Source organism: Tyto alba, unplaced genomic scaffold, assembly GCF_018691265.1.
Source record: "Tyto alba isolate M040663 unplaced genomic scaffold, T.alba_DEE_v4.0 Super-Scaffold_22, whole genome shotgun sequence".
In the NCBI taxonomy this organism is placed as follows: domain Eukaryota; kingdom Metazoa; phylum Chordata; class Aves; order Strigiformes; family Tytonidae; genus Tyto; species Tyto alba.
This window is the reverse complement of record NW_024881296.1, coordinates 41,433,992-41,455,493: the sequence shown is the minus strand read 5'-3', so window position 1 is coordinate 41,455,493 and position 21,502 is coordinate 41,433,992. Positions and strand designations below refer to the sequence as shown.

The window sequence follows — 21,502 nt, the reverse complement described above, 5'->3', positions numbered from 1 at the left end:
ACCTAAGGAGCACAGCTGATGACACAGCCTGGAAAGATGCCACAAAACAGAACCAACCAGAAACTTCCAAGACCTATCCACACTTTCAGCTTGTAACACAAGAACAAGAAGCGCCTGATCGGTGCTACGCCAACAAGGAGAGGCATTTGAGTCTGTAGAGATGGTGCCCAAGTCATGCGCCGTGCTCCTCGAGTGCAAAGAGCAACAAGGACATCGAGACTTGAGGAAGGTCTAAGACACAGCAAACAGAATACACAAACTACACAATGCCGACACAGGCTGGAACTGCCCTGCCTCAGCACAGTCTTGTCCTGAAAAGGAACCCACTCTCTTTACCAGCCTGAAGGGGACTGTTCCTGAACAGCCCTCTCACATACACTAACTTTAATACCCCTCCCTGCAACTCCCAACCCTGTCCCTTCCTCCTAAGCCCCTTCCCAGATCCGGTCCTTCAACTTAGCTTTCAGAGGGCCAGGACTTGGCTCCAAACATAGCTCCAAATTCATCCTCCACAAAATCTACATCAGCAAACTGGGATGTTCCCAAGTCACCAGGTTCCTCTTCATCGTCTGCAAGAAACCCACAAACGTTGCTGATGGGAAGTATCACATTGGCCAGGGCCAACCTCTTTCACAATGCCCACCTCAGAAGCACTGCTCAACTGCTCATTTCAGAGTCGGATGCTGCAGCCATCATTGCCTGTGGGACCTAAGATACCAAGAGATACAAAATTATTGTTGCACTTCTGAAAAGTCACCAGCCTGTGCTCCTCCTTGCTACCACCCCAGCTCACCTCCAATGCTCATCCAATTCCAAAGGCTGCCTGGACATCACCTGCAAAAACCAAAGAGAAAAGCTTCAAATAGTTGCTGCCGGATACCACAGGATCTGGCTTTGCTCACTGTTTTGCATCTTCAAAATAACACACATCTGTAAGGTAGTCAGAGCCACCAGTTGCATCTTCCCTACCTTCTTGGAGCACTCCACTCACCTCCTCCACTGCCTTTTGGCACACAGGTCATCCTTCTTCATCTGTAAGAGCTATATTGAACAAGTCACCTGATTTCCAAGCAATAGCTTAACAATTCCAGAGGTCCTGTTTCCATTTAGGTATACCATCTCAAGTCTCACTACAGTCTGTCATAAAAAAACTAGTCACTCCCTGTGTCTCTGCATAGTGCTATGGAAGTAAGTCACCTCACTTGCTGCATATGTGGCTACTTACTCTGAAATGGACTGTACACTCTTTGCCTACAAAGTCTAGGCTTATCAACACAGCAGCCTTACATTCTCATTGTTATCCTATTGCTGGCTACCACTGCTATGCTGCCCAGAGCAGCAGTTCCAACCCAGACAAAGATGCACAGACCAACACTGCACACAAACAAGACAAAAAGCTCTAAGAATGCCTCCAGGACCAGAGACGCTGGCAGATAAGACCTATGGGGCCATGAGGAAGAATCTATGGCAGGCCAAGCAGGCAAATGCTATGGCCTGTGACAAAAACATGAGTGCAACTGGGATGAAGCATGTGCAAGAACCTTGCTTAAACACCTAAGAACATAGGGATCTAAGGAAGAACTCCCAGAAAAGGCATTTGTGACAATGGACTGCTTGAGATCAGAGATGCTAACACAGCCCAGAACAATGCTGCAAAAGCAGACTGACCAGAAACTTCTGAGACCTAGCCACGCTCCAGGCTTATAACACAAAAAAAAAGAAGCACCCAACTGACACTGTGCTGATGAGGATGGGCATTCCAGACCCTAGGGAGTGTGTCAGAGGCACGCGCTGTGCTCCTCTAGTGCAAAGAGCACATCGAGACCCGAGGAAGGTCTAAGACACAGAAGACACGTAACAAACTATTCAACGACACAGACGTAGGCTGGAATTGCCCTGCCTGGCACATGCTAGAGTTGTGCTGAAAAGTAATCTGCTCCCTTTACCTGCCCAAAGGGCACTGTTCCTGGATGGCACTCTCCCCTACACTAAAGCCCCACCCTGTAATTCCCAACCTTGGGCTGTCCCCCATAGGCCTCTCCCAAACAGCACTCCCTCAACTTAGCTTTCAGAGGGCCAGGGGTCTGAATCCACCCCCAACAAAACCTACATCAGTATCAAACAAGTCACCCGGATGTTGATTAACAGCTTAACAATTCTAGGTCTCGATTCCATTTAAGAATACCATCTAGATTCCAAGTACAGCCTGCCATTAAAAACAAAACAAACAAACAAAAAAAAAAAAAAACAACAAAAACAAAACAAAACAACCCCCACAACATTAAACCCTACACATACAACCTTAACACCTGTGAGATTAGAAATATTCAACTACCACTAAAGCAGCATCTCCCGAATAGTTGCAGTCATCCCCTTGACATCCTTGCCTGCTGCTGAGGGCTACTTGCTCTGAGCTAGACCGTACAGTCTGTCACTGTCTAGGCATATCAACATTAACTACAGGCTCTTACTGTTATTCTTCCTCTGACTGATATTGCTATGGTCCCAGGTGGAGTAGCTCCAACCCAGGCACATATGCAGACTGACACTGCACACAAGACAAATGACTTGACCCAGAGACATAAAAAAAGACTCTTGACAAGAATTATTCCCAGAGGGAATATACCTTTAGGTGAGAAAACCTAGGGACAGCAAGGAACAAGCTATGGCTGTCCCAGAAGTCAAAAGCCACAGCCCGTGACAAAAAGATATGGCTGCAACTGCAACAATGGATGAGAAAGAAACCAGGTTCTAACACTTAAGACCCAAAGGATGCAGAGAATAAGTCATCCTGGAAAATGTCTCCAGGTAAACAGACTGCTCGACTGCAAATATGCTGACACATCCTGGATAACTGCTGTGAGAGAAGACCATCCACGAACTTCTCAGACGTGACCCAGGCAAGACAGATCTGTGCATTGAGCTTCTAGTATGAGAACTAAAGTGCTAGGTTAGCACTACACTGACAAGCCAAGGCACATAAGACCCTCGGTACGGCTACCCAGCTAGCACAAAAAACCCAATGGGAATATCAAGACCCAAATACATATAGTATACCGAAGTGACACAAAATACCTCCTTACCTACAAAGGTCCTTAAGGAATTACAGCAGTGATCAATCGACAGAAAAACCACAATGGTAGGACATGGTGACTCAAAGATCTAAATTGGAAACCTCACGACTACAGGAACTGGTGCTAAAAACAATAGATAAACAAGAATAAGAGAACATAACTGCCATGAATGATACTAGAGCAAATCTCATCGGACACTTAAGGACAGGGGCAAAACTGGAGTAACAGAAAAAGCTTGCGTGCCCAGGACTGCAATAAAAGAAAGACCCCTGGGTGCAGATTGTTGCGAGCACGAATAATACACATCCTCTTCTCCACAAAATTCCAGGGAAGACAGCAACCCAAACCTGCACTGGAAATAAGTGCCCAGTCAGTTTCTCTAAGGAACAATTACTGTGACATACAGATTAGACAGTGAAAGGATGGATTCAAAAGTGAACTCCGAGAATTAAGTAAAACGCCCAGAGAAGCAGAAGCCTCACAGTTCTGGAGGGTATACTGAAACGCACACAATGCTTTCTGAGATGTGACTTGTCTGATGTTCAGTCCTGTTTATTGAAATGCAGAGGATCAGACAGTTTACGCTGTATCTCTCATGACTTTATCATACCCCTCCATCAGCTGTCGAGAGACTAAAATGGAACAGACCTCATCAACATCCAAATTCACCTGCAAAACTGGCCAGAAAAAGGCTGATGAACCCTCCTCTCTTTCACAACCACGCACCCAACTCAGAACTTTAGAAACTCCTTATTCCTGAATTGTCAGGGTGTTGTCGTTTGAGCCTACTCAGCAGCTAAACGCCACACAGTCGCTCACCCACCCTCCCCCCACTTGGAATAGGGGAGGGAATCGGAGGGGCAAAGGGAGACTCGCGGGTTGAGATAAAAACAGTTTAATAACAGTAACAGAGTAATACGCTGACAGCAGTATCAATGGGTAATGTACAATACAGCTGCTCACCACCCGCCAACCGACACCCACCTGCTCCCAACCAGCAATCCCAAACACAAAAGCCCCACAGCCACACTCCCAGAAGTGACAGCCCTTCCCGGCCCACTCCTGCCTTTATATAGTGAGCACAATGTCACATGACATGGAATATCGGCCAATCCCGGCCCAGCCCTCCAGCTGTGCTCCCCCCGCCCCCGCGCACAGGTGAGGGCACTAGGACCTGGGGAGCCCCTGGGGTCTCAGTGTGCTGCAGCACTCCTCCAGCTACCAAAACGAACAGGAACTCTATTCCAGCCCAAACCAGGACAGTAGCCACCCCTTATTTCATATCATTTTACGTTATGCTCACGGTCCATATTTCTAATACATTCTTGTTATTTACTAGGATGTATCATGAGTTCACTTGGTCCATAGCTTCAGGTTCCATCTATCATAACAGCCCCTTCAGGCAGGAGGAGCAATGCTCAGTCAGTAGGGCAGAGGTGTCCTTGGACCTGGCAGGAGGATGGCATGCAGTCTCTGTTGCAGTCGGAGCTGGTGGCTGATGCATCTGATGCTGTCTGTATTCACAGTCTGCGGCAGTTGCTGGGCATCAGTTGCTGGAACCAGTCTTATTTTCATCCAAGTTCATGTTTGCCATAACAAAGCATTGGTAGGGTGGTGTGGTGACTAATCTAATACAGCTTATTGGAGATTTTCACTTAACATTAAGTCCCCTTGAGGTACACATCGGACTTCCCCGTCCTTCTGCATTACCCACCAAGTGCACCCGGGTCCTTGGGCAAAGGTAATCCCACGTATGGGCTTACCTTTACCTGAAGGAGGTATAACCCAGTCTTCCCCAACATGTTTTTACGGTCCACTACCGGGACTCTGTCGCCACCTACAGTATGTAGAATGTTTGACTGCGCAGGGCCAGCCTGGTTGGCAGATCCTCTAGTATTGACTAACCAGGTGGACTTTGCTAAATGTGTGTCCCAATGCTTAAAAGTTCCGCCTCCCATTGCTCTCAGCATGGTCCTTAGTAGCCCATTATACAGCTCAATTTTCCCAGTAGGCCAAGGCATGATAGGGGATATGATATATTCACTCAATGCCATGTTCTTTTGCCCAGGTGTTTATAAGATTATTTCAAAAATGAGTACCATTATCTGACTCAATTCTCTCTGGGGTGCCATGCCGCCACAGGACTTGTTTTTCAAGGCCAAGAATAGTGTTCCGAGCAGTGGCATGGGGCACAGCATATGTTTCCAGCCATCCGGTAGTTGCTTCTACCATTGTGAGCACATAACGCTTACCATGCCGAGTTTGTGGAAGCGTAATGTAATCGATCTGCCAGGCTTCGCCATATCTGTACTTTAACCATCTCCCTCCATACCAAAGAGGTTTTAACCGCTTGGCCTGCCTGATTGCAGCACGTCTCACGTTCATGGACAACCTGTGACATAATGTCCATAGTTAAGTCCACCCCTCGGTCACGAGCCCATCTATATGTTACATCTCTTCCTTGATGGCCCGAGGAGTCATGGGCCCAGCGAGCCATAAATTTTTCGCCCTTATGCTGCCAGTCCAGATCTACTTGGGCCACCTTAATCTTTGCAGCCGGGTCTACCTGGTGGTTGTTTCGATGTTCTTCCGCTGCTCAATTTTTGGGTATATGAGCATCTACGTGGCGTACTTTCACAACCAAGTTCTCTATTCGAACAGCAATATCTTGCCACAAATCAGCAGCCCAGATGGGTTTGCCTCTACGCTGCCAGCCACTCTGTTTCCACTGCCGCAACCACCCCCACAGGGCATTTGCCACCATCCATGAATCAGTGTAGAGATAAAGGACTGGCCATTTTTCTCGCTCGGCGATACTTAAGGCCAGCTGGATGGCTTTCACCTCTGCAAATTGACTGGATTCACCCTCTCCTTCAGCAGCTTCTGCTACCCGCCATGTGGGGCTCCACACAGCAGCCTTCCACTTCCGATGTTTCCCTACAATGCGACAGGACCCATCAGTAAACAAGGCATATCGCTTCTCATTATCCGGTAGTTCATTATATGGTGGTGCCTCCTCAGCTCAGGTCACCTCTTCCTCTGGTGACATTCCAAAGTCTTTGTTCTCTGGCCAATTTGTGATTACCTCTAGTATTCATGGGCGGTTGGCATTTCCTATTCGAGCCCGCTGTGTGATGAGCGCGACCCACTTACTCCACGTAGCATCAGTTGCATGTTGTGTTGAGGGGACCTTCCCTTTGAACATCCAGCCCAGTACCGGCAGTCGGGGTGCCAAGAGGAGCTGTGCTTCTGTACCAATCACTTCTGAAGCAGCTCGGACCCCTTCGTATGCTGACAGTATCTCTTTTTCAGTTGGAGTATAACAGGCTTCGGATCCTCTATATCCTCGACTCCAGAATCCCAGGGGTCGACCCCGGGTCTCCCCTGGTGCCCTCTGCCAAAGACTCCAGGTAGGGCCATTCTCCCCGGCTGCAGTGTAGAGCACATTTTTAACGTCATGTCCTGCCCGAACTGGCCCAAGGGCTACAGCATGAACGATTTCTTGTTTAATTTGTTCAAAAGCTTGCTTTTGTTCAGGGCCCCATAAAAAGTCATTTTTCTTCTGGGTCACTTGATAAAGAGGGCTTACGATCTGACTGTAATTTGGAATACGCATTCTCCAGAAGCCTATCACACCTAAGAAAGCTTGTACTTCCTTTCTGCTGGTTGGTGAAGACATCGCCATTATTTTATTAATCACATCCATTGGAATCTGATGATGTCCATCTTGCCATTTGATTCCTAAAAACTGAATCTCCTGTGCAGGGCCCTTGACTTTACCCTGTTTTATGGTGAAGCCAGCTCTCAAAAGAATTTTAACTATTTTCTCTCCCTTCTCAAAAACTTTTTCTGCTGTATTCCCCCCTATAATGATGTTGTCAACGTATTGTAATGTTCTGGAGCTTCACCCTGTTCCAGTGCAGTGTGGATCAGTCCATGGCAAATAGTGGGACTGTGTTTCCACCCCTGGGGCAGTCTGTTCCAGGTGTATTGGACACCCCTCCAGGTGAAAGCAAACTGTGGCCTGCATTCTGCTGCCAGAGGGATGGAGAAAAAGGCATTGGCGATATCAATCGTGGCGTACCACTTGGCTGCCTTTGACTCCAATTCATACTGAAGCTGCAGCATGTCCGGCACAGCAGCACTTAGCAGTGGTGTGACTTCATTCAGGCCCCAATAGTCCACTGTCAGTCTCCACTCTCCATCAGACTTCCGCACTGGCCATATGGAGCTGTTGAAGGGTGAGCGAGTCTTGCTGATCACCCCTTGGCTCTCGAGTTGACGAATCAGTTGGTGGATGGGAACTACAGAGTCTCTGTTGGTGCGACATCGCCATCGGTGCACAGTCGTGGTAGCGATCGGCACCTGTTGCTCTTCAACTTTCAGTAGTCCCACACCAGAAGGATCCTCTGAGAGCCCTGGCAGAGCGGACAGCTGTTTGATTTCCTCCGTCTCCCAGGCAGCTATACCAAAAGCCCACCGGTACCCTTTTGGGTCCTTAAAATACCCTCTCTGGAAATAATCTATTCCAAGAATACAGGGAGCTTCCGGGCCAGTTACATCAGGGTGCTTTTGCCACTCATTTCCAGTTAGGCTCACCTCAGCCTCTAACACAGTCAGCTGTTGAGAACCTCCTGTCACTCCTAAGATACAGATAGACTCTGCTCCTTGGAAATTCAATGGCATCAGGGTGCACTGGGCACCAGTGTCCACCAAAGCCTTATAGTCCTAGGGGTCTGATGTGCCAGGCCATCGAATCCACAGTCCAGTAAACACGATTGTCCCTCTCCTCCACCTGGATGGAGGCAGAGCCCCTCTAATGCTGGTCATAGTATCCATTGTTGATGAAGGGATTAGTGCGGTCTGTGCGAACCTCGGTCTCATCCTGGTTACTCACTTCTTGTAAGTACGACTCAGCAGTTCTCCTCATAGGATCAAGAGCAAAGTCAGTTCTTCTACACTGTTTGGGTAACTGATTAGCGGAGACTGGAGCAGCACTTATCCCGGAAGAACCTTGATTTGTAGCCATTCTTCCTTCCAACTGTCGAACCCGCTCTCTTAGAACGTAGGTGGGTTTCCTGTCCCATTTCCTCATATCTTCTCCATGGTCACGCAGGTAATACCATAGGTTCCCCCGTGGTGTATATTGTCTCGCTTGAGTAGGGAGTCGTTTGCTCCTGATAGCCAAGACCTTAGTCTGTGGAGGTGGAGAGTAGGACATGTCCTCTTTGAGTTGTCGGACTTCTTGTGACAGTTTCTCCACAGCCGCGACAATGGAAGAAGAGAGACTTTCTTCGTAGTGCCGGAGTCGGCGAGCCAAGTCATCCATAGTTGGTCCCTCTTCGTCTCTCCAGTCAAATACTGCTAGTGAATTCAAATGTGATGATGGAGCACTCCGTATAAACTTCCGCCACATGGGCTGGGTGCATTTGACTTCATCTGGGTCTGTGGGTAATCTCATGGATAATTAGCCATTCCAAAGTGATTTGACATTTCCTAATTAAAGACATCTTGTGAATATCTAGACAGAAATAGGGAAAATAGTTACTGCATAAGAGTGCAGTACCATTCTAATTATTTTTAATTGACCAGTAATACTGATCAATTTACTTTCTTCTGTTTCTTCCCACTTCTTTCCTCTTGCAATGTCAGAATAACCAAAATACAAGTGAAGGGCATAGAGTGGAAGCTGAAGCACTAAAAGAGCAGCTCAGGGAGCGAGAGGAGACTGTTCAGGATCTGAAGGAACAGCTAGCTGTAGCCAAAGTGACTCTGAAAGATGCTGAAATCAAATATGCAACACAGGTACAGAAAGTTTTTTCTATTCATCAGTCTGTGTGTGTGTCTGTTTCCCACCCCACCACTTGCACTAGCATGATAGAATAGAATAGTTCAGCTGGAAGGGACCTACAATGATCGTCTAGTCCAACTGCCTGACCACTTCAGGGCTGACCAGAAGTTAAAGCATATTATTAAGGGCATTGTCCAAATGCCTCTTAGACACTGACAGAAATGGGCCATTGATCACCTCTCCAGGAAGCCTGTTCTCAGTATGTGACCACCCTCTTGGTAAAGAAATGTTTCCTAATGTCAAGTCTGAACCTCACCTGATGCAACTTTGAACCATTCTCATGCATCTTGTCACTGGATAATTTAAGAGAGACAGCTGTTTCCGAGGACATGTTGCTGCTAGGGAATATGGCTAAATCCTGCAGCCTGCTAGGCAAGGTTGCCAAAGCTCCATGCCCCCCAGTCTAGCCAATAGTATGGCTGAGAATGTGTTCCTAGCAGGTGTGCACGTACAACTCCTGTAAACGTATATAGGTGGCCAGCCACATAGATAACAGACAGAAGCACCCAGTACTCACAGAAGCACAAACAGAGGCAACAGCCTCATCCTGTTCCCTTAATGGTAGATCAGCTGAAATAACAGCTGGCACCATGGCCACTGCGTTCCTCAGGAACGCTGTTCCCGGGAAGGCCACACAAAAAATTCTACCTGCCTTAAAAACCCCAGCCCGAGACCGACCTGCGCCTAAACATAGGTGATGACAGTCGCCTTGCAGACCGGCTGGGACCAGGGAAAAAAAACCCAGCCAGGGGACAGGGGAAAAAAAAAATTTTTTTGTCCCCTGGCTGGGCTTTTTTTTTTTCAGTTCTGTTTTTTCTGTCTACTGCCTCTAAACAAAGATAGACCACACACAACCTGTAAGGAAAAAACACAACATCAGCCAAAGATATGAGATGACTTTATGTGGGTAGCAGCTACATCATCCAACATTCTTCAAGGTGGGAAAGAAAAGTCTGAGAGGGACTATGGTGCAGCTATATAAATTCAAGAAGGGTCATGGAGAAGAATTAGTCACCACTTCTCATGAGATGCAAGAAAGGGGCATCAAATAATGTTTCCAGGTTCAAGACAAAGATGAAGTTGAGGAGGTCTGCTCCTGAGCAAAGAAGTGTCTCCCTTTATGGAGCCTGTTGTCACAAGATGTTGGGGACAAAAACACCATATGTGGTTACAGAAACAATTTGGCAAATGTGTGGAAGATAAATCATCTGAGGACCGTGAAACACTAAGCTACCCCTTAGCTGAGGAATCCCCAGCTACAGGTGGCCCTTTCCACTGCTGGCCATGGCCCGAGCTAGGACATCAGACTGATGGGCCTCGTAGCTGAACCTATTTTGACATTTTTATCAACCAGACAACTTTTAGTAGTAAATTGGAAGAAATCCTGCCACCCTGCAGAGCAGAAGTGCACAACCAGAGCTCTGTTTTCTCATGGGGCTATGAACACTTCATTAGCATTAGTGGCATTTCTTGCACCAGGATAAGCTACGCTGTTTGTTACATTTTAAGACTGAAATCAGGATCAAGAAAAAATAGCCCATTCTCATGTTCTTTTCCCATGTATTTTTACGTTCTATTTGAGAACAGAGCTGCAGTTTGACAAGCCCAGTGCCAACACTGCTGTCAAAAACAGCAGCTCTGTCCCCTTGTACCTCTGGAAAGGACAAATGACAGGGGGGAGGGGAGAATGCAAAATTAGCCTTCAGAGCTGAGGAGAAGAGAGCAAAGCTGTTGAAGGCAAGGTTGGCTTAGGCTGTTCCCAGACACTTACCATTTAATTTGGTGATGTTTCTTCTGATAGTTGTATAAATATAACTGTGCTCAGCCCCCCTGAGAACAGCAGGAGTTGGCAGCCATGTCTGTATGTGGCCTTTCTTGGCCCTGTCAGGCTACCCTAAATGAAAGAAACCCCCTTGTTTATGAAAGGAAACACTATGGAATGACCTTTGCTCCATTATTAGAACTTTATTTATCAGTTAATTTTAATCATGTGAATTCTTGAAGGATTTTACTTAGTTTGTAGCTGTAAGGACAAAAAAAAAACCTAGACAATAGTGGATGCTAATGCTCTTGAATGAGCCATTTAAGATCAATGAGTGGTTTAATCACTAACAGTCAGGCCTGTACTTTGATGGTAAGCTCCAATATTGGGGAGTGACTGTCTTCAGCCATATGAAAGGGCTTGAATTGCCCAGCTCAGGCTCTGCCATGGTGTGAGAGTCTGGGGTCTGGTGGTTCAGCTTCCTTACAGCAGAGGAGCTCGCTTATGTCCAGTTACAGACAAATTTGTCTTTGGAGTGTTAATCTAGTCTTAAATGGCTCTTCTGTCTTCTATGAAACTGAAGATGGTGTTAAGATCCTTGTTGGTTTGTCAATGATTTATTCATATCAGCTGTTGCAAGGAAAGCAGCCGGTGCTGATGCAAAGTAGAAAAGAGATACTTGAGCTCCCAAACCCACCTTAAAAAAATGCCCTTCTGTAGAACACGGGCCATATCAATACTGGTATTGGAGGGAAAAAATCATCTGTGTCTGAGAGCAAAATCTGAGGGACTCGGATAAAAAAAAAAAAAGAGATTTGCAAACAAGTGTGAGAAAATATGCACAAAACTAGCTCATGTGGGGCAACCTCCTCTCGCAGAAACTTTTAGTTAAGTTCCCTGAGGTGTAATAAGAGCAAATGCAATGATCAGTGTCACAGGCCTGCTCTTAAAATCACACTTGCCTGGTCACTGTGCGTGACAGTGACCTAACATTGCTTTCTGCAAGAGTTGACCTGGGCCACTGTAATGTAGCACTGCGTGGGGTTTTCTTTTCCTTCTAAGTCATATGGAAAACGGTAAAGTGTGTTAGCAAGATGGCAGGAGCAAGGGAAATACTAGATAAGATTTGGTACAAGAGGGGAGAACTAGTTTTTACTGAATCTGGACCCAGTGTATCTGATGCAGATGAAGAAACGCTAAATTGATTATATTATACTACAGCAATCTGACCCCTGTTCTGTGAAGAATGTTTACATATCTTGCCTTCTTCTTAACATGAGGCTAGAAGAAATACCCAGGGCAGAAACAATGCCAGATGGAGGAGAAGGACAGCTGGACTAATACTTGGATCAATCCATCATGCCTTTCCAAGGTGGCAGCTAGAAGCCAGGTGAGATACCACAGAGAATCTTCAACACCACAAGCTGTTGTCTTAGATTCCTTCTATCCAGTAATGGAATAAAAGTCCAAAGCTACTACTAGGAGATGCAACACTAGCCTGTTGTGAATGGAAGAGGAGCCTCTGGGATTCAAAGCTTGGACCTCGATGAGGCATCTTGCAGGGCAGCAATGCACTCTCCCACCAGGTGAGCAGCCTCTTTGGCTGTGCCCCTGTGCACTGAAAAGCCACCTGCCCCATGCCCATAGTTGTGGACCACCTGGAGCTTAACTCCTCTCTGGCTCAAGACCTCTCTCTGCAGCCTCACACACTGCCTGGATGGCCTGAGGCCCACCTTCACCTTGATATCCTGAGCTCCCCGCAGTGACGGCTCAAGGGAGCAGCATCTGTCAAAGATGTCTTTGGTAGTTCCAGGGTCAGGGGATAGATTCCAGTTCTCTTTTTCCCTAGTTCCCCCTAGGGTTACCCTGTGTATGCCTGGGTAGATGTATGTTACACCATTGCCATCCCGGATGAAGTTTTTTACCCAAGGAGCGTGAACCTCGAGTACCTGTCCCCGGACGGGGAAGAGCTTCTTGTCCCCCACCAGCTGGTGGGCTCCAATGCCTGCACAGTTGACGACGATGTTATATTCGCTGTGCAGCTCCCATAAGTCTGCAATTTTTCTGGTGTACATCTGGATGCCAGTTGCTTTCAACCTGCACAAAGACTCCAGAAGTGAGGCAGAAAAGAAACCCCTGAACCCTCATGCACATTAAGTAAATGAGATAGATTGTCTTTAACATACTGATCGAATCCAAACAACAGGTGGGACAAAAAGCAAAGAAAATGTCATGGGGTATCTGTTTGTGATTTGTCTGATTTGATCTCATCAAAACTATTTTGTAGCTTGTTTGGACTGGAAAAGATACAGTACGTTGATCAATATTAGAGAAGGGTCCTGGTGTTAGACCCTAGGTAGACAGGTGTTCATGGTGTCATTGATTCATTTCTATAACAGTACCAAACTTTAACAGCTCAAGCAAGCTGAAAAATGTCAGATTTATTCACCGACTTACTTGTGCTAGTGACAGTGCTATTGTACTATACCCCTTTTAATGCACCCGTTACATGCCATGGCATTCTTTCCCAACTCACCTTACTGACACCTGGAGACACGTAGTCATCTAGTGCCATGTATGAAGCCCTGGGTGGTACCCAAGACATCCCTGCAGGATGGGCAGATGTGGCACGGGACCTCCTGGAGACCCACACCCTTCTAGAGCAGCAGCCTGGAGTCACCCAGGACAGCTCAGAGCACTATACATCTGTGTCTGCTCTTCAGCAAAATTCACCCCTTCTTGAGGTTCATCTTTGAGCTCAATTTCAGGCCAAATTCCACCCTGAACCTTCCTGAAGCTTGAAGCCCCTCCCCATGGAAAAACATTGGTGTGAGATGGAGTCACTTAATGCAGCCAGCTGGATCCAGTTGCTGGGGGTCTTTAATGGGGGATTTAGCATTAACAGTTCAGGAGACAGGTCTGTGATGATGATGCACTAAGTGGGAAATCTTGTCTTTTGCAATACTCTAGCAGCTGGCAAAGTGATCAACCCCACTATAAGGGCAATGGTTTCCCACAAAGCAGTGAGTGAGACGAGGATCCAGGGCACAGCCGATGATCTGGGGGCTGGGGTTTGGTGCAGCAGGACACTGAGGCTGACTGGGAAGAACAGCAGCAGCACTGCCTGGGCAGCTTGTCAGGAGAGTTCATAAGTGTTCTGATTGGGACTTTGCCACGGTGCCATAAAACATACACCAATTTAAAAAAAAATGCTGAAAACCAGGCAGGAAAAAATTCCTGAGGTCCATTTTTGGACTAGGAAGGTGGGCACAAAAACTATTTTTCCTTCTGGATTGCCAAGAAAATGGTCTGTAAATACTGCCCAGGTCACTAGGGGTTTGAGAATTAGTTACATGCTTAATATGCTCTCACTTCTCATCACCAGAGAGAAGAGAAGGAAAAGGAGCTTGATCATCTTATTAGACTATATCCTTTGAGAAATAAGAAGGCTATAGCAGGAATAAGGACAGAGCAGAAATTATGTGGCAGATACTAAATGGGTTGTACAACTTAGTTGTGCTTCAGCAGAAATCTCCGATTTGGTTAGGCAATGAAACATAACAGAGCATGTGCACTGAGGAGACAGCATAGACCTCACGTGGCACTGCTGCCACTGAAGTATTCCCAGTCTGGCTGGCTGCTAGAACAAGAAAGGTTTTTTCACGTTTTGCAGGGAGATGAGAGGCATCCAAGCAACCAGCTGAGCTGACAATTTGTACCTCATTGTCGGTACATGTCTCTCAACCTCAAATCAGCTTGCAGCCTGTCACTTTCTCTCAAGCAGAGATAGCTATTTGCTCACTTTACGGGTACTTACATGGATTAAATACATATCCCAGGTGTCAGAACCTTTTTAGATCTGCATCCTGACACTCCTACAGTTCTCCAAAATGCACTTATTTTGGGGAAAGTTAGAAATCTGGAAATTGGCAAATTTTCTAACTTTCATGACACTTCAGGCATGAAGTCTGAAGCCGTGACTCCTCAAAGTGAGTGCATCACCCATCTTATGCAGGCAAACATTTCCAAAAAGTTTGTTACAAGATGATGCTGTTTGACCTTTTTCACCTGACTGGATTAAGAAATTATTCAAATTGTTGACCAAATTTGAGATTAATTGGTCCAGCTACTTCTGAAGTGCAAAGTCTCTACAGATAAGACATCTTCCCAGACATGCTCATTCTCCCAGGGGTTGGATGTATCTTCAGGGACAAAGGGATATTATTTGGGAAGTTTGACAAATGAGGAGTACCCACGTGTTTTCTTAGGACATGGCAGATTCCTGATGTACCTTCAAGGTCTGGCTGGCCAAGCATGGCCCCTCTGGCTATGTTGGCCCTATGCCCAGAGGTGGTCCCACTCTAAGCCTCACTGTACAGCCACAGTGGTAGAAAGTGGACATTGCTTAAATGGGGCCTTTCACATTTTGGAAAAAATGGGTGTTTATTTCTTGTTCTTATCCCCAAGGCAGAGCTTGCTGCATTTTCCCCAGTGAGAAACAGCCCTTTTCCAGTTTTGTTCAAGCCGAAGGCTCTCAAGGAGTCCCCAGCTTGCCCTCAGTCACTCTGCCTGGCTTTCTCTCCATGTGCCCAGCCTGCAGCAAGACCAACCTTTTCTCCAGCCAGAGCAGGTAGGGTGGACAGTCACATTTCAGTGTTGTAAAGGCCTGACCAAATCGGTGCTGCGGAAACTTTTGGAGTTCTGCTCCAGACATTGGTCGAAATCCCAGGACGACATCTGACCAGAAAGGTAACTCCTCCTTGGGAGTGTTTTTAAAGACCTGCCACCTACAAGGACACAAAGAAAAAGGTGCAGAACTTAGCTGCTATTGCTCAGCTATGTTATGTGTCATGGCAGTCCTAGCACAAACCTAGGAATTCAGGAATCTGTTCCCACTCATCAGTGCAGCTCTGCAGGGTTCACTGCAATGGGGAAACATTGCCGCCTGCTGCTGCAACACCTGCCCTCTGGTAAACGGGCAGAGGGCTGCCACAGCCAAGCTTGAGGGTGACACAGCAGAGTAAATAAACCAGAGAAAGTTCTTCCAGCTATACTGTCTGTACTTCCAACTGTAGAAGTACAAAATACCCTTACACAGTGTTGCCACCACAGCTGCAGCCATCCTGGCTGGACCTTCACGTAGGGCCACTTGCACACCTGATCACGTTTTCTTGGGGTACCCATAGAGCTAGAGTGCCCAGCCTCAACACTCCCAAGAGGTGAATTACTGTGTACGTAACAGGCAGCATAAACCATCCCCAACACTCCTCCTCTGCCCCCCACCAATTGCATCCTTATACCTCGTTGCTGAAGCTGGAAGATCCTGCAATCCCATCCCTCTGGAGACCACCCCTACTGCAAGCAACTGGTGGATGACAGTATGTAAAACATCAGCTATAAAAAGACATTTGGTGCTGGTCAGTCTCGTGCACACCTATGCATGAATTTTGCTTGAAAGTACATCGTATCTGAGCAGCTGAAATGTGGTGTCTTGGAATACAGTCATGATAGCTACTCTATGAAGGGAATACGCCTGAACTCCAGCAAGGAGAACCTCTCTGCCTGCTCCAGCACACAGCACAAACATACCAAAGTCTGCTTGGGGGGGAGCATTCTTACCCAGAGACCAGGTGAATGCCAGCCTCTGACACCTCGGCTGAGTTGTTGATGGCAAAAAGGTAGGTGAAGGTCTCTTTGAACCACTGCTTCTGCACGTGTATTGATGTGCCTGCATGTAAACAAAACCAAACATGCAGAGAGGAATAATGCAAAGAAGAGAAGCGTACAAGCCAGTGTTGAGAAGACGGGGCACACGGGTCATGGCACGCAGCCACAGGAGGTGCCACGGGCAACGCCAAGCTGGGTTGCACGCACCTGGGTAGGTGTGAGGGATGAGCATCCCAGCTGCGACGTCACTTGTTGTGTTGGGGCTGAACTGGTCTGAAAGGACTGTCACAGAGCAGCTTGGATAAGTCTCCGTGATGCACAGTGCTGTGGACAGGCCGATGACTCCTGCGCCAACCACTGCAACCTTGGGTGCTGCCATCTCCAGGATGTAGAGCCAGGGGAGAAAGGTACCTACCTGCATTTGGAAATAACATACCCCATGTCACCAGTATCCCTGCCAGACATCCTCATCAGGCTATGAAATACTCACACAAGATGTAACATAACCCCTCCTGGGGGCAGCTAATTGAGGACTAAACTGCTGCACACGACCAAGACTAAGGTGAGGATTTAAAAATTCATCAGCCTTCAGTATGACGACAAATTTTTGAAAAGTATTTCATAGCCACTACACCTCATCCTCAGCACAAGAGCAAAGGGCAGTAGAGTGATCTGTACATACAGCACTGGTGTTTGGGCTGTAGTTTTTTCAATAAAACCTGATGGAGTGAGGCATCCATCAAGTTTTCCATTGTGTCAGGTGCAAAAGTTGGAGCTTTGGGGAAACTGACTGTTAGGCACCATGAGCAATAAGGTTGTTTGAACATCAGGATCTCCATCCATGAGGTCTGTCACTGCCTGGGCAGCAGAAGCAAATCACATAGGAGGCAAATTGGTTACGCAGAGCAAAGGGTCCAGCGCCTTGTGGAAGATGTTTTTCTTAACTTGAATCTTCATTCGCCTGCTGTGCAGCATTCCCCTTCTGACCCTGAGAACTGGGTTACCTGCTTAGCTCTGTCCTAGAAAACATGAATTTTAGATATTGAACACAACGCATAGTTTTACAGGGTTCAGCCTGGCTGTTTACGCTCCCGCATCCAAAAATTGTTTGGGCCACAATGCCTTGGTGGGAAAAGTGTAGGAAGAGAAACTAGCTGTACCCTGGGGGATTTTGTGCCCCTAGTGACCTGAGGCCTCCAATCCATCCTTGGCCCCTGTACCTAAGAGTGTGACCCACTGCCTTGGACAGATTCGTGAGCATCCGAGGCTTCCATGCTCTCCCAGCAGCAGCACATGGTGGTCCTCAGGAGCCAGCCAGCCTCACTGCCCAAAAAGCCTCTATATTTGCCTCTCTCTGACTTGATTTCTAACCTGCTTTATGTCCTGGAGCAGCTCCACTCCACTCCTCAGCATCTTCAACTGCTGGCTGCTACTGCAGGAGGTGCAGCGTCTATTGTCCCTTGTCTTGGCCAGGTTTTGAAGCTTGGCACCTGCCCTGGTGAGTGGCGCACAGCTCCTTGTTGATAACCACTTGGCTGCCTGTCCCAGCAAGGTGCCAGCCTATGTGCCTGGCCACGGCCAGCTAGCAGGTTTCACACAGGTGGAGGCACAAAGCAGAACTGAACCATGCAACTCAGTGCACCCTGCAAATTCCCTGAAGCCAGGAGCCAGGAACTAAATGGGCCCAAAAAGAGACTGGGCAACCTCAGAGGTGATAAATCCTTCAGCAGCTTTGAAACAGGTGAGTTGGGGTGCACTCACTGGCTCAGGAACTGCTTGAAGGGATTGCTGCCAAAAGCTGAACAGGGATGTAGAGGGAGAATCTTCTTTGTTGATTTATAGGGGGAGAACATCCATAGGAGATTTGGAGGAATCTCCTATGGCTTTTATGTTTTCCTGGAGTAGCTACCAATATTCACTCTTGGAGAGGATGCTGAGTGATATGGACCTTTGGTCTTGCTCCCTTACAGTCTTGCTTTGTCCTACATGACTCTTCCTTGACTGTAGAAATCCAGCCTCACTAATTGCTTTCCAAGAACCTTTTCTGGAAAGCAGTGCCTGTAGTTATAAGGACAGTCCGATTTCCCACCTTCCTGTGGCTTTTGGCATCTTTGATGTAAGCTTGGGCAAGACAGACTGGGATTATGATAGGTCAAGTTTATGAGATCTTTGCTCATAGCTCTTCACACAGCTTCTCCCTTACCCCTGAGTTTTTACTACTTAAAATTCAATGTTGCTACTATATAGGAAGGGAGAGAGGAGCAGGCACTGTTGCCCATCATTGCATTCCTCCACTATCACAGCTGAGGTTTGTTACAACTCCTTCCTCCCAGGGAGATGCTTAAGTTTCTACCTGTTAATTATTACATCTTTCACAAGTTGACTATAAAACCACTCATGTAGCAGGGAAAGAGGATGCAGTGCAGGGATAAAGATGAACCCTGAACCAGAACCACTGGACTGCACTGCTGCCACCCACAAACCCAATCTGAAAAAATACTGATTTGAGTAGGAGCTGTACCCCTCAGCTATACCATCACCTCAGGCTGCCTGAGACACCTGCACAGGGAACGCCTGTGGAGGGTCAGAGCATGGACAGTGTATACTTCCCTACCATAGTCTTCAGAATATTTTGTACTGGTAATTGTTATTAAAAACAAAACCAAAAAAAAAAAAAAAAACCCAAAAAAAAACCCCAAAAACACAGAAAAGGAAAAAAAAAAGTAACAAGAAATTAGAGGAATTTCAACAAAGCAGTTCTGTGAGGAAAATTGGTTCTGAGAAAGGTCTCTAAACACATTTTTATTAACAAACCTTCTTGCTCAGCACTGGCAGCTGTGGAAATCCTGTGTGGCTGCCAGCACACCCAGCGAGCCTCCCAGCAGTGGATGACCACAGTCCGGCTGAAACATACGCGCTGGGTACATTACGCTTCTGCCAGAGATGTGCTCTCAGTTGCCCCTCACCACTCTCATTCGCTGAAGCCCTTGGACCGTGATGGAGATTGAATTTCCTGAGTGACCTCCCTGCCGCTAGGGAAGAAAGGGGAGCTGCAGCTCGGTGGAGGTTCAGGTTTCACAAGTCTTCCCGATTCGGATGGGGTTTTTGCTGCTGAGCTGGTTCAATATCAACTTATCCCAGTGTTGCAAAAGCCAGTGAGGGTGGGAAGGGGCTGCTGGCAGTGCTGGAGCCTGCGGGAAGGGCTCAGAAGGCCATCATGGGCACCCATCAAACTCGCTGCTTTTCTAGCACGCACTGCTGCAATCCAGGAGCCCGTCAAGCCCGAATGTGCTAATGTGCCAGAAATTAACTGGGTGCAAAGCAGAGGATACACATGCTTGTATAAGCAAGCACAGCTCGGGCTTTGCAGAGCTGCTGACCCTGCTATGAGCGCAAGGCTCACCTGCGGCTCTGCCCTGGCAGCACAGCCTGCCCCAGCAGGGACCCCTGCACCTTGCTGGGAGGGCACATGAGGAGAAGCTATTTTCAGCTGATGTGGCAAGCCAGCTTAATGCCGGTGGGGGTGACACTTCTCACCTCCTCAGACTGGCTTGTGCTGAGGGTTTTCCAAAAATCAGCATTTAAAAGGCAAATCAGTTGCAGCTGCTGTTGGGGAGGGAGGGGAAGGGTGTCACGTACCCATTAGCTCTCTGTCCTTTCTTACTGTCAGAAAAATGGGGCAGAAGCCAGACAGAGCCACCTGGAGCTGTAATTCTCCAGCAAAGAGGACACAGGCTGCCTGATGTGATCTTTGTGCCTCTGCCACCCTCCTGCTCCTCCCAGGCCAGAACAAATTACTTTAAAAAATACTGCAATGTTTTGTGATGTGACTCAATCTTCCAACTCCTGCAGCTGAGGAGACAATGTCAACCTCACCTAATGCAAAGAGATCCTTATTCCTTCTTGCCTCAAGTAGCTGTCTTAACACCTCTGAGTGCCACTAACCTTCAGCCTTAACATCATTCTAGCAGTGGATAACATGATCAGTATGGTCCTCAGCAGACATACACAGAGGAACACGCACGCCCAGTGGCAGCTGCAGCTGTAGCCTTTTGGCCGACGGTCCCTCCACGCTGCCCCTCAAGCTGTGACGTGCCCTGGGAAACCAGCACCCCTCAGCTGAAGAGCTGCAGGAACACTATTGCTTTGGCACCTCTGGGTTACAGGCATGGCCCCTCGCCATACCCTTTTCCCCCTATGGCCCAGCACCATGGCTGTGCTTCCCCCGCAGGCTGGCGGCTCTTGTGTCACAGCCCAGGCAGACCTACCAAACAGATTTACACGCCCAAATGAACAGCTGAAAACACCCAGCTGAGCTGTTGACCAGAAAATGGATCAACAGGAAGTAACTAAATAAAAACAAAACATGTTATTTGAAGTCCTGTGAGGTATTGTCCTGAACTAACTCTTATCATGTCTAAGTGCTGAACCGTTGTTTTGGGTAGTCTGAAGCCTGAGGTACTGGGGAGCAAAGACTCCAACCTTTCTGAACTGCCAGAGGAGCTCATCCACTGGGGTGGCTGTGCCCACTGTCCCCATCCATGCCTGACATGGAGAGCTTTATCCCTTCCTTCTTTTTTTTTTGGCAGATCACTCTTTTGTTTATGCACTTCCCCAGTTTACCAGCACCCTTGGTGTTGTTTCCCTTCACCTGACTCCAGGGAGGAGTTTTGCCAGGCTCTTTGCTAAAGTAAAGGTAGTTACAGATACTCATGAAGCTCCATCCATCCCTGGGGGTTTGCTGAGGAGGGGGCCCTGATTTTGGCCTTTTGACTCTGGCTTGGTCTCTTTTATGTGATTTGGGATGCTCTGTGAGATGTACATTTGGGACCTGCCATAGCAGGAAGGTGAGGATGCTTTCTTCACCAAACAAGGGCCTCTGGAGGCTGCTTGGGATGTCCTCAGCCTTTCTGCACATACAGCACCATTGCAGGAAAGCAGGTGTCTCTGAGCCACCCTCACAGGAGACCTCGAGGCTACACAGGAGGCCCCAGCCTCCTGAGATGATTCAGATAGCTGTTCACATATGCATGCACAGGAAACACGCCCTGAAGGATGCGAGGTTATACGCACCCTACAAGCTACCAGCAATAGTCTCCACCAGCAGCACCTACATACCAAGCGATGCTCTCCCTTTTCTGCAAAACC

The 21,502-nt window shown here is 47.6% G+C and overlaps 1 protein-coding gene across 6 annotated transcripts in view; it reads right to left on the bottom strand.

Moving 5' to 3' along the window:
• Positions 1-35: 35 nt before the first annotated feature.
• LOC104361734 (solute carrier family 22 member 16) overlaps positions 36-21,502 on the bottom strand; it is a 44,307-nt gene continuing 22,840 nt past the window's right edge. For 3 of the 6 annotated variants that reach the window (XM_033000273.2, XM_033000278.2, XM_033000277.2), the window contains 4 exons: positions 16,562-16,769; positions 16,307-16,415; positions 15,298-15,474; positions 9,879-12,784 (listed from right to left, as the gene is read on the bottom strand). In XM_033000273.2, coding sequence (XP_032856164.2) covers positions 12,217-12,784; positions 15,298-15,474; positions 16,307-16,415; positions 16,562-16,769 — 1,062 coding nt within the window. In that variant the 3' untranslated portion in view covers positions 9,879-12,216. Of the gene's footprint in view, positions 570-643; positions 709-793; positions 835-8,382; positions 8,596-9,878; positions 12,785-15,297; positions 15,475-16,306; positions 16,416-16,561; positions 16,770-19,168; positions 19,439-21,502 lie in introns of those variants that run through there. The other 3 variants (XM_033000275.2, XM_033000276.2, XM_033000279.2) reach the window with 3 other exon arrangements.